A 13,454-nucleotide genomic window follows, 5' to 3' on the forward strand; every position below is an offset into this window, starting at 1 on the left:
ATATACTGAATTTCTTTGTCTTCTCTCCCCTCGTTCACACCAGCCAAGGAAACTGTCGTTTGGTAACTTTGGCAGTCTGAGGAAGAAAAAGCATGAAGACAACGAGGAGTACGTGTGTCCGATGGATGTGGAGATGCCAAAGGGACGAAGCTTTCAGAAAGGTTTTGAGCTCCAAATCTATGAGGACGACCTCGACAGGCTGGAACAGGTGAGCTTGTTCTTCAAAGGGCCTGTTGACTGATGATTTTATGTCACTTAAAACATGAGCAATAACAGGTTATATCTAATTGCATGTACAGTATATCTGAAATCTATGTATGTTAAATGCATATGTACATTATATGGGGAAAACACAAATAAATGAGGTGTGGTCTTACGCTTGCATTATCACCAGTGTCACTTGGAGGGTGACTTTTTTTTTTACAAGATGTTTACTTAAGTAGAAATGTCTGGTCAACTTTAGTTTTTATGCTCTGTTGGTGGTCTCAGTTTATTGAGTTTAAGGCTGCCTCTTGTTTCACAGATGGAGGACTCTGAGGGAACTGTGAGACAGATTGGAGCGTTCTCTGAGGGGATTCAAAACCTGACGGTAAGAATTTACTGGCCCTGTCCTACACACAGCACAAAGCTGCCCACAGTGCAACTGTCATTGCTAGTTTCAGGCTGATACAGTTGTCATTTTCATGGCCAGTGCCCATGATATGTAAGTAGCAAATATACTTGTGCCTGTCTGTGCACCCATGGGCTGGTACAGTGGGTCTTAAAATAAGGTGTGGTCAGGCGCATTGTGGTGTATTGCTATTTTGAGGCAGCAGAAATCGATTTCACCATTGACATACAAAAACTTGTTCTAAAGTCTTTATGGTGCAGTTTTTTTTCTACTATTTAAAGCCCACATTTTTCAGATACAATAGTAAGATCCACTTACATAGGCGGGTTTAAAACGCTCTTTTTGCTTGTTACTCATACAGAAACACGCTGATGGGTTGTGGATGGGTGAAATGATGCATCATTATAGGATGAATACTAATTACATTCTCAAAGATGTGAACACAGCAAAAAGCAGAGTGAGGCTGCTGTCTGACTCGCCATTAAAGCTGCGTTTCCACCAAAAACTTTCAGTACAGTACCTTTTAGAACCATAAATAACCCTTAAGGACATGTTTCTTGTCCCAGATCTGTAAAGTGTTTCTACTGCAGACAGTCTTCTTACATGTAGGTGGGGTTGTTGTGCTCACTGCTCCTCCCAGGTCTCCCTGTAAGTCCTCTTCACCGGTGATGCAGAGGAGCATTTGCACCTCGTTTATCATCCACGGAACGGGGTTGCATGTTGACATTTTCAGAACAAAAAAGACAGGCTGCCATGAGAATCTCTCTAAATGGAATATTTCAAAATAGCAGGGTTGTGCATTCAGTCCTTGTCAGGCAAAAGCAGGGGTGTAGTGCTGCTGGTGCAATGCTCCGACTCATTTTTGTCTCTAAGTGAGGAAACGGAATAGTTGCAGTTCATATAATCTGGTTGAAATAGACTGGAGCCAGTGAAAACAAAAGCAATGATCAAAGTTGTCGTATTGAAATGTAAGGTGTGTGTTGATTGATTCACGTCGTCAGCTCACACATTGAGTAACATTTCAAGAAATCACCTCAAACGTTGCTGGTAGCTGCCTGCAGTCAGCCCAGTGAATTAAATTATTTTCTAAGGCTATAGCTGCTAAGTGTTAAGTAGTAAAAATTTAAAGGCAGCAAAACATCTTTTCATTTTATAGTTATAGTTTACTATTGTATGTAAAACCTGTTATCATATGGGAATGTGTCACATAAGCCTTAAAACCAGACACAACTTGGCCATGAGCAAGAGTGACGGATCTCTATTGACCAATCAACGGACTGCAGTGTTTCTAGCTCCATCTAGACAAAACAGTAAGCTACAAAAAAAGGGGACGGTTATGTTGGTACTGTCTACAGCTTTGCACCATGGAAACAGAAAAATAACTGTTGTAATGTTTACCGAACTGAACTGAGTCGGACTGCTTGGTGGAAACAAGGCTTAAGAGAGACGCTGAGTGCATTTATGCACAAGGAGCAGCGTAACTTTCATTATTTCAGAAGCTCAAAGTTTATTTTTCTTTCTTCCATCAAGGTTAAAACTACAGTTTTTGAGTTTTTTTGCTTAAATGTCCAAAATCTGTATTAGATATTACTGCGGTACTCTCATCAGAAAACTGCCTGCTTCTCCAATTTGCTAAATCTGACATGTAAATACACACCTACGACTAATAAAGCGACTAAATACAATCCTTTTACACCTTGTGTCCCACTTTGTGCCCAGAGTATGCGCTGTTTAACTCGCAAAAGTGGTTGAACATGCCCTGAATGCACTTAAGACCCATGTGCTAAACATTGTTAATGTTGACCAGGACACATAGCATGTTGTACTTATAGATAAAATTGTGTCATGAGCGTAATATATATTTTGTTCTGTCTTGTGTCTTTTACCAGAGCATGCTAAAGGATGATGAATTCTTCAAAGAGGCTTCAAATTCACCGAACCCCAGCGTAACAGACGAGGACTCCAATGCATGAGACTGCCAGCGCCACAAGACCTGGTCCTGCTGTGATTGAAACTCTGTGCCAATCCTCTCCACTCGCACACAGACTTGTCTCAACAAACTCCCCAAATGCTCCCACATTTCTTTTTTTAGTGTTACGTTCAAAGATGAGCCAAAAGTATTAGTGTCTTTGTTTTTTCAGTTTTAAACGACGGTGTTGTGAAAGCCTGCAGTCCAGTCGCCACTATCACTCCTGAACTTTGTCTCCATCACTGTCGTCTGATGACAGCGGGAACATGTAGGGCAACACCACTGCTCGCCTGCCAGCTGGTTTCTGGAGATATTTTGTACTCAGTTGTGTTTTGGCACATTTCTATTTTTGATAGAACAGAAGTGTCAACCAGCAGGAAAAAGACATCTAAAATAAGCCAATATAGATTTTAATATATGTCTTTTACGTTGCCTTCTGACTGTAGAAATGTTGAAAAAAAAGAAGTGATATGCTGAGAAGATTTTTCCCTCTTTTTTTTTTTTGGTGTAAATTGATAACTCCGAAACAGCTGCTATGTTTTCTACAGAACTAAACCCTGCTACTTACATGGGAACTGTCATATATTTTATCCTACGCTGAACATTTTACAGGTTTTTGCTCAACAGTAATACTCTACATGTATTTGCACCAGTACATATCATACAGTACAAACCCTAATAGGTATCATTGCATGGTATTGGAATTCAACACATTTATATAAGAGCTTTTTGTTTATTTTATTTTTTACCATAAATTGATTTTTGATGGACCCCTGTTGGCTGACACAGGTATTTTTGGAAAGGTTTGTGAGATAATGACGGGTTTTTTCCAAAATAATATTGTGATGCAACCCTCGACCATAAAGGAGAAATTAAACCTTTTTTTTTTTTGTTGTTGTTTTTTACGTTTATCCATTTTTAAGATCAATAAAGTAATTTAAATCAGTTTGGGTTTTCATCAGATGTCTTTAACATAGAGGACGAGTGAGATGATGAAATGATGAAAAACTGTCCTAAAGACGTGGCTGTTTAAAGAGTCTAATGTGAATTATTTCCCACAGATAGAGGCAATAAATTGAAAGCATCATATCACCTGCACTCCTCTGTATTGATATTATAGCTCAACTTTGATTGTGCTGATTGTTTGGAGAAATATAAACTGAGCAACCTGCAAGACAAGTGTACTTAAGAGACGAGGGAGGACACCACAGCAAACAGCTCACAGGTAACTACACTGTAATTGAGATTTCAGATTTCAAAGCTACATCAGATGACTAAAACTTTCAGAAACTCACTGTATTGCCTGTGCCTTTTCTGTTTGTGTAGGGTTACAAGGTTTTCCTTATTTTCATACGATCATTTAACTGAAGCATTTGGAAACGGTGGCACAGGAAATGGTTTGCACCCCATGAGCATTGTTTAAAATGTGTGCACCGTACAAAACATTTTTATTGTTATTTAATTGAACCCATACTTAACCAGGTAAGTCCCATGGAGATCAACGACCTCTTTAACAAGGGACACCTGGCCAAGACGGCAGCATACAAAAAAGTCACAGCCAAACAACCACACAATAAAAAGAATAAAAGATACACAGTTACATGCAGACATATTAGAACACCTACTTACAATGACAAGAACCAACTGATTCATCCATCCTTGTACTTGAGAGAGACCAATTCAAGGTCTGACCCTTTTGAAGGTTATTCAACCTACAACATAACACTTAAACCATATAAACATACAGGGCCCTTTGATTTTCCAACGCATAATATCCATTGCAAAGACAAACATGACTGAAAATGAAATCCAGAAAACAGACATTTTCTCTTGTTGATTTTTTTATTCAAGACATTTTTTGCATTGTTTGTCATGCCAACATTCACTGTAGAGAGATTTGGCGCACCTTTCAAGGGTAGTTGTAGTAAAAAAATAATAATCGGGTGAACAGACATAAACTGATACTTACAGTTTCCATTTAAGGGTTCAAGCTTAATGTTTCAACTCTTCTCCTCTCTCTGAAAGACAAATGGAAGACGAGTGAAGTTATAGTTTTATGAAAAAGAAAATCAGGTGAACAAATTATTTATTCATCAAAAACCTAGTTTTAAAAGCTTGAATACCACATTTTTCTAAAATTAGCAAACAGTTTTATAGATGTGCACATATGCAAACATGCCACCCCACACAATGGTGGGCGATCCCAGTGCAGGGTGGCAAGTTTGCTCACTGAAATGCATGTATGCATCATAGACTGTATGGTACGCACAGAGCTTTGAGGGTGTCAGGGTTAGGTCCAATCCTATGGTTCTCCAGTGTCAATAAATTTAGAGCATCTGGGTATTGTTTGATGGATTTTAATAAACAGAAAGCCAGATTTTTATATTTAGTGACACAAACATCAAAACTGAAAATAAATTGAGAAAATATTTTCTGCAGTTTGTTCACTCATCCACATCTTGCCTGTATCCAGGACAAATGTTGTCTCTCCTTAGACCCTTTTTGACCCTTAGACCCCATTTTGTTCCTCTCTACATATGAGTTCACACCCCAGAAACAGATTCATATTTGCTGAACAAGCAACAAGACTGAGAATATTGTGAGCAGAAAAACTCAGAGTCGGAGGCCTGCTTGTGTTAGATATTTGCAAACCATGCTTTCTCTGTATGATACCTCTGTAAGACAGCTGTGTAAAAACAATCAGGAATCATTCACTCAAAAGCATTTTAAGTTGTCTTCACTGCACCATGATCACAGTCTACTGTCTTACCACATCTAATAACATTCTGTACTTCTATTTGTTATATTAATACTGACAAGTATTACTTTATCACAGTATAAATTATCATGGTGCACACTGTTAACATAAACTAGACTCATAGCCATTAATCATACGTGTCACTTTACTTCCTAACTTGTCTCTTTAGCTCTTAACTTTGTCTGTAAATGCTCTTGTACAGTTTATATTTTTACTTCTACACTATACTAGTTATATATGCCTCTTGTTTTTATTTATTTATTTTTTTAAAGTAGTATTTATTTATACATAGTTCTGTCTCTGTGCTGCTGCAACACCTGCATTTCCCCTCTGAGGATCAATGAAGGATTATTTTATCAAATCAATGAGACAGCGCGCCCTCTGGTGGCCCTACGACTAAAGCGTCTGAGCGAATTTGTTCAGATCTGCACATGCGCAGTTAATGCACACGCTTCAACGCCTGCAGGGCAAGTTGTGCGGGTGGAGACTGGACTTTAAGTGAAACAGACAGGAGCGCACTTCACTACAGTTCGAGCTCAGGGAGTGGAAGTTTGCGAGAAACATCATGGCTCCAAGGTGTGTATTTATTTATTTATTCATTTATTTATTTATTTATTTTGAGAAACACTACTCTGGAAATAAACTTAATGCCTGTAGGTAAGTTCAGTTTGGTCGCAGTGTAGCAGCTTGTAACTTTGTCTTTTATGACTGTACAACAACGTTATTGTTATCGTTATTGTTAGTCAGTAGACTAAATATTTTATTTCCACACTGATGTGTATATAACGTGTATTAAATGTGTGATGTACAGGTTCTGTGGAGTCCTCGTCCTTCTGACTGTGTTTCTCGGTGGACTGAATGCATCAAGGTACAGTAGCCTATAAGGACATTTCTCATGAGTTATTGTGTTTGCTGAGTTTGCTGGTATTTATCAGCTGTCTGTATTTCTCCTCCCTGACTGTACAGACCAGCTGTAAACCAGGAACTATCCAATATTTTCAATGAGTTGTGGAACCTGGATGTGAATCGTCTGACGCCTGTGACAGACTACACAGTCTCTGTTCAGGTATGGAGCATGGTCTCATTCAGACAACACTGCACTTATGATTTTACAAACGTATAATCTTTGTGAACTGTCCAGGGCAGAGCTGGTTTTGTAACCCAGGGCAGCCATGTCGTCCAGGATCACGCCTCACAGCCTCTGTTCTCCAATGTCAATGAGAACAAACTGAAGAACATAACCACCATCTCTCGTAAGTGTCTCTGTAACAGACAGAAATAGTTTCCATCTTTCTGAGCCTATAGACTTTGAGCTCATTTGCAGCCTTCACTGTGATAAATGGGTTTTCTGTTCCTGCAGGCTTCATGAAACTCCTCGACAACTATGAGCGGTCCACAGGCGTGGCTGAACGAGTCACAACAGAGGAGCTGACAGAGATGAATCTCTTCCTAGACGCCGTCTTAGAGACAGCCGTCATGAAGGTACGTTGGACGTGTTACAACCAGTTGCATCCAAGAAGCCATGTGCATTTATCAGTTCTGTCATCAGTGTCTGTTGCACAAGTCCTCCTTCCTCACACCTGTCTGTTTTCAATCTCCTCAGAGTAAGAACATAATGTGTATAACATACACTCTTAGAAATAAAGGTGCTAATTAGAACCAAAGAGAGTTTGTCTGCTTACCCCATAGGAGAGCCATTTTTGCGTCTTGGTAAAACTTTTTTCTTTTCTTTTTTCTGGAACACTGTTAGAGGGTAATACTTAGAACCCAACCTAGATGGTTGTACCTAGAACCATCTATGAATGGTACCACCCAGAACCACCTAGGAGAGGTTCTACAGAAAACCCTTCTATGGTTTAATGGTTCCACCTACAACCCTCTCTGGGGGTTCAATCCAACACCTTTCCACCTTCTAAGAGTGTTAACAACAATGCACCTATTAGGCTCTACTGAGAACTTTTTCACAATCCAAGGGTTTCATCTGGTACCCACCCAGAAGGTTCTACCGAGAACCCCTCTATATCCCAAGGGTTTCATTTTGAACCCACCCAGATGGATCTACCAAGAACTCTTCTATATCCCAAGGGTTTCATCTAGAACCCACCCTGGGTGTCCTACCGAGAACCCTTCTATATCAGAAGGGTTTCATCTCAAACCAACCCAGGATGTCCTACCGAGAACTCTTCTATATCCCAAGGGTTTCATCTAGAACCCACCCTGGGTGTCCTACCGAGAACTCTTCTCTATTCCAAGGGTTTCATCTAGAACTCATCCAAGATGTCCTACTGAGAACCCTTCTCTATTCCAAGGGTTTCATCTAGAACTCATCCAAGATGTCATACCGAGAGCCGTTCTCTATTCCAAGGGTTTCATCTAGAACCCACCCTGTGTGTCCTACTGAGAACCTTTCTGCACCTCAAGGGGTTTCATCTAGATCCCACCTTGGGCGTCCTACCGAGAACCCTTCTACATTCCAAGGGCTTCATCTAGATCCCACACAGGGTATCCTAACACGAACTGTTCTATATCCCAAGGGTTTCATCTAGTACCCACCCAGGAGGGCTCTAAAATAGAAGTTGACTACATTACCCATAGATCTCTCTCCCATTAGCCATGGTTCCAGTTTAGCAGGCCAATAACTCGTTCCCAGTGCCAAACAAACCACATCCAGTGGCCTTGGGCTTCATGAGGTCCCTGAAGGGCAGCGGCTGATGTGGTCCAGAACAACCCACAACACTAATGGTTCACAATCAGGTTTTAAGGTGGAGGAGATGTTGTGAATTCACTACTACTATAGCCTTTATTATTTCAGTGGTGCAGTGGGGATGGAAACCAAAACTTTGTTCCAAATTAGAACCTTGTTTCTCATAAATATACTATATGTGGCCTGACACAAAGTTTGTGTATCAGCAAGTTCACTTTGCATCTTTTCTGTTCACCTCACAATGGCAGGACTGTCATACAGTCTGTAGACACGCACCAAGTAGGAACTACGCAGGAGGAGCCAATGTGTTCTCATAAACAGACGGTAAACATGCAAATAACCTAGCAGCTGACACTTCCTGCTCAGTAGCAGACATGGCCATAGCAAAGAAGCATGACGTCGACAACGAGGGCAGACGACAGTTGTGTTTGTGATGCGATGTGATGTGAGATGCAGCTGGCCCCCAGGTATTGTCACATTATGTAATCTGGCCCCTATTTAAAAAAGTTTGGACACCCCTGCCTTAGATGAAAAGGGTTCTTCATGGCACCCTTAGTCTTACACAGCACGCTTGAAGAACCCTTGTTTCAAGAAAGTTTTTTTCAGAAGCTAATGGTCTTGGTAGAGCTGCAGCCCTTCAGTAGGAAACCTTTTGGAAGACATTTTTCTAAAAGTGTATATTAAGACTTTTGAGACTGCAGCTGAACTCCAGAGGGGGTTTGCCTCTGCCTGCCTCACTGCGGCATTGAACACACAACCTCAGGATGTTATAAAGAGAGAAAAACATGTGAAACATCTGTGTGCAGCTGTGGAATGCTGCGTTGGCCTCAGCTGTGCTCCCCAAAGAGGATCAGTGGAAAAATGTGGACATGCAGTACTTGTTGTATTTGAAAGAAAGGCATGTTTGTTAGATGGATGCGAGGGTTGCAGTGGACGAAAGTCTTCTCCAGAGGACAATTCAGGGTTCTTACACAGTATGGAAAAGTACAGTATGCAAAGTACAAACAACAATAAAAACACAGACAGAACAATACAAGACACAAACTGCAATACATAATTAGCACCACAGAATAGGAAGCACCAAATTAGTCATGTCTGTATAACTGATTCCTCTTCAAAAGCTGTTTCAGTTTGAATTTAAAGTGAGCTAAAACAGGATCCAGTTTAAGCTCTGCAGGTAAATAATTCCACATGTTAATTCCACGGACAGAAAAAGCTGTTTGTTCAAATGAGGACTTACACAGGGGAACCTTACATTTGTCATCGACTGCTCCACGTGTTATTGAGCCAGAAGCTCTAAGTGGAACCGCACCGTCACTGATCACCTGGGGAGCCTGATTATGTAGGCATTTATGGATGAGTTTGAAATAGGCAAAGTTAATGAAAGTATCAAAACATAACATATATTTAGTTTCTGAAGAACATGGCAATGATGTTCTCTTATTGGTTTCCTGTCCAAAGTTTTAATTGCTCAATTGTATTACATCATAAGAGGCCTAGTCATTGTAGATGCTGCTGGTGACTGATTTAAAGATGTGAAGTTAAAAAAGTGTATTACAAAGTTTAAAAGTATTATATTTATGAACATTGCTTGACCTGAAATGTTTTTGTCCATGCAGGCCTGTTTGTGTATTGAGTCAGCGCAGTAGAGCTGATCTGGAGTCAGGGTTTGCAGTGATGTTTATGTGATGTGTCCACAGCGGGCTCATCAGTACCTGGTGACTAAAGGACAGTCCAACTCTAATGTGAGGCTCTTTAAGAATCAGCTGCGCTTGATCTGGTTCCACCTCTACCACAGACAGAGAAACACAGGGTGAGATCTCCAAACATCACATCATCATATCTGTTTGTTGAACCCATCATTGCATCAGTGTGTGTACAGAAAGCAATCAAGGGATGCACTATGACTGAGTATGAAGTCAATTGTTTTAAAGTAATCATTTGTTTTGTGTGGTGTCTCTGAACTAAAACATTCACCAGTCTGGACTCCTGTGGATTCGAGCATGTGTTTGTTGGAGAGACAAAATCTGGGACGGACATCATCGGCTTTCACAACTGGATCCAGTTTTACCTGCAAGAGAAGAACGTACACTTGGACTACAAAGGCTACAAGGCCAGGGATCATGACTTAGTGAGTATAACAGTTCATCAGATCTTTCTGTAACAACTCAGCCTGCTGTCTCCGTCTTTATTCCTTCACTCTAACGCTCACATATTTCTGTCCACAGCCCGATCAAGACGACCATGTCCTGAACCTCCAGTTCAGCTGGCACGGTATTGTGAAGCCCGTCGGCAGCGCCTTCATTGGGACCAGCCCTGAGTTTGAGATGGCACTCTTCACCATCGTCTTCCTCATGAACACAGAGAGGAGCACCACAGTGCTGGTCAACATCGACCAGTGTCAGATGGAGCTGGTGGTCATCAGACACGGACGCTCCCTCGGGACTGCGTACCCCAAGCTGCTCAGCAGCAACAGTCGACATGTTAGGCAGCACTCACACTGAGGAGGAGGATCTTCTGATACAAAGTGATCCTGATAATGTTCATGTCTAAGAATTTGAAGCACAAATGTCCTGTGGTTTGGTTAAAACGGACATAGATGTGAACATGTCTGTAGTTTTTATCAAGACCACTGTAAACTTGAGTAATTTGTCATAAAAAGCTACTTCAGTGAAAGAAATTGTTGCTTTTTAAAGTCAAATATTTGGTGTGTTTATGCCTCAGCAAATAAAGTGGCTTTCAATTAACCTCTGTAATACATTTGAATCGCTTCATTACACTGATGTCCTGGATTAAGTTCCAAGTATGTGGAAGAAATACTCAAATCCTTTTCTTCAGTAAATGTGTCAATAACATAATAAACTTTAAATGACCAACAATATTCTCCAGTATCTTTGAAAGTAGTAACTGTGAGGAATTATTCCCCCAAAGAGTGTTACATTAACATATGACCAGTACGTCAGTGCTGCATCTGGTCTATATATTATGTAAAATGCTAAAAAAAAGACTCTTTGTTGGAAAGCAGTTCAAATGATAACAGTTGGCAGTGAGATCTGTGGGTTACTCAGAGTGAAGCTGCTCTTAAGCCCTCAAGTCACAAGTCTTAACAGGCAAATTGCAACACAAACTAAGTCATTCAGATCTGTGAATGCTGTTACTATAATAATATATTAAGACATTTGGTGGAGACCAATCTTTGTTGTTCTGGGATTTTATCAGGTAAAAACTTGAGACTTGAATATTTTTGCTTTTAGTTTTTAGAGAATCACTCAAGTATGAAGTAAGTCAGGTCTCACAGCAGTGAAGTCTAATTCAAGCCTTATGTCCTCATTTTAGTGACTGTCTGTCTCACACTGAATCAAACTCAAGCAACAACATATTTTTCATTTTATTTCATTTCAATATTTTTTGTATTTTGTAATTGGGTAAACTGGTCATTTAATGGGTATGTTCAGTACATAAAAGATAGGTAAGGTAAGGTAAGACTTTAATGTCCCTGAGGGGCAATTCGGGATACAGACAGTAGTCATTAGTTCAACAAAACAGACAGCACAATACATAACACACAGAATCCAGTATCACACACTGTCAGGGTTAAATCATGGCAGTTAGTGGTCACTGCTGGTTAAGATAAGCAATAGCAGACGAGACAAAGGAAGATCTGTAACGCCTAGTGCTACAGGTAGGGAGGCAAAACCTCCACTCGGATAGAAACATCAGAAACTCAACATGGAGGAGATGTTGAGATGACATCCTCACGGTGGTGTAAAGAAGATATGATGGGCTCCAGTGCACACTATTATGACGGGCCCTAGTGCACGCTATCATATGTGTACTGTCTTGACACACATAGAGACTTGACATTAGACAACATCAACATACATATTACAGCAATCATTTTATAGCTTATATAGAAAAAGCATATCATTTTGTTTTAGATAGCCACTGACTTTTTTTTTTTTTAAAGAAAAGAAAACCATAATGCAGATAGGTTTGCTTTTTGAGGACACATATAGAATATGGCACCATTTTCTAATTAATAATATTATTCTTTGAACACAGGTTTTTTCAAAGGTGTCTATCTACGGGCCCCTCCACCCCAGGGGCCCCAGTGCAATCTCACTGCCTGCACTGTCTATATTTACGCCCCTGAATCCTCTCAAAATTGTAATACACAAGTAGTACCAGCACTTCAAAATCACAATGGCTGTCTAAATTTAACACCTCTGGTTGTGCGATGAGTTGGACGTTCATAGACACTTACTAGATAATCATACTATACTCAGATAAGCCAGTGTAAAAGTAAAAATTAGCAACCACGGATGCAGAAGCTCATGTGGATCCAAAAAAGAGTAAAGAATAACTAAAAGTCCTGAATTCAAAATGCTGCTTAAATTTAACTACAGAGGGATTTTCTGCAAAAATGTAGTCGACTCAAAGTTTTAAATGTAAAGGTACTAATATGCAGAAAGGCTCCTCTCACAGTGTTATATTATCATAAAATTTTATTATAGTTTTTATCACTAACACATACACATATTGCATTTTAATGTTCTAGTTTGTCAATGTAGGGTAAATTTACGACATTTGTATAGGCTACCAATAGGTAGATGAATAGTATAGTACTGCATCCATCCAACCAATGACTTAAAGTGTCAAGCAAATGAAGTGTAGTAAAAAGTACAATATTTCCTTCTGAAATGAACTGTGGTGGAGTGAAAGTATAAAGTTGACAAAAATGGAAACACTAAGAAGTAATAAACAAAACAAAACAAAAAAAAGTAGTCAAATACGTCAAGGTAGGCCTATTTGAGTAAATGTACTTAGTTACACCTCATCACTACAAACATGCACACATTTAGATTTTACCGCACTAGAATGTTACGATAAGCGGAACACTTTCTTTGGTTCCGCCCGCACGGACGTTTTGCAGTGTAACACACAAGAGAGAGTCGCATGTTGGTGCCACTTCCGCCGCACATCAACAGTGACAGCATGAGCGGTGTTTTATGTGTTTACAGGTGAACAGAAGGAACAAACATGGAGGTACTTGGAGGAGAGTTTGGTGACATGACTCCTCAGGAGCTGGCGGCTCCTGTCAACACTGTAGCGGTGAGTTCAGAGGAGATAAAGACTGAAAGACTCACACCACGAGTACAGAGGAGCTAACGTGGAGGCTAGCTGCACACAGAAACATAAACAGCTGTAGGGTCAGTGTGGAGAGGAACATGAAGCTGAACTACAGACTGTGTCAGTTTGTTCTGGTTTGAGCCTCACATTTAATTACAGTTTGTTTTGGGAACTGTCAGACTGCAGGTTGAAGACATTTTGACAACTCATTGTCTTAAAGTACAGTCACAATTAAAAGTGTTTCAAGCTAATTGTCCCCACTGTTTGTTAACTACAGAGTCCA

The 13,454-nt window shown here is 40.1% G+C and overlaps 3 protein-coding genes across 10 annotated transcripts in view; all 3 read left to right on the forward strand.

Moving 5' to 3' along the window:
* Positions 1 to 3,752, forward strand: part of ppfibp1b (PPFIA binding protein 1b) — a 28,945-nt gene extending 25,193 nt beyond the window's left edge. For 5 of the 8 annotated variants that reach the window (XM_050073215.1, XM_050073219.1, XM_050073220.1 and 2 more), the window contains 3 exons: positions 44 to 208; positions 524 to 589; positions 2,500 to 3,693. In XM_050073215.1, coding sequence (XP_049929172.1) covers positions 44 to 208; positions 524 to 589; positions 2,500 to 2,583 — 315 coding nt within the window. In that variant the 3' untranslated portion in view covers positions 2,584 to 3,693. Of the gene's footprint in view, positions 1 to 43; positions 209 to 523; positions 590 to 2,499 lie in introns of all 8 variants that reach the window. The other 3 variants (XM_050073221.1, XM_050073222.1, XM_050073216.1) reach the window with 2 other exon arrangements.
* A 2,023-nt stretch (positions 3,753 to 5,775) lies between these two features.
* endouc (endonuclease, polyU-specific C) lies at positions 5,776 to 10,788 on the forward strand. Its single transcript, XM_050073144.1, has 8 exons — positions 5,776 to 5,913; positions 6,149 to 6,205; positions 6,304 to 6,403; positions 6,479 to 6,590; positions 6,698 to 6,819; positions 9,742 to 9,854; positions 10,022 to 10,172; positions 10,270 to 10,788. Exons 1-8 carry the CDS (start codon positions 5,903 to 5,905, stop codon positions 10,543 to 10,545), a joined length of 942 nt encoding a protein of 313 aa, XP_049929101.1. The 5' UTR covers positions 5,776 to 5,902; the 3' UTR covers positions 10,546 to 10,788.
* Positions 10,789 to 12,986: 2,198 nt separating this feature from the next.
* polr3b (polymerase (RNA) III (DNA directed) polypeptide B) overlaps positions 12,987 to 13,454 on the forward strand; it is a 31,333-nt gene continuing 30,865 nt past the window's right edge. The window contains exon 1 of the mRNA XM_050073970.1: positions 12,987 to 13,153. Coding sequence (XP_049929927.1) covers positions 13,082 to 13,153 — 72 coding nt within the window. The 5' untranslated portion in view covers positions 12,987 to 13,081. The remainder of the gene's footprint in view (positions 13,154 to 13,454) is intronic.

This window comes from Epinephelus moara, chromosome 20 (genome assembly GCF_006386435.1).
Source record: "Epinephelus moara isolate mb chromosome 20, YSFRI_EMoa_1.0, whole genome shotgun sequence".
NCBI classification, from domain to species: domain Eukaryota; kingdom Metazoa; phylum Chordata; class Actinopteri; order Perciformes; family Serranidae; genus Epinephelus; species Epinephelus moara.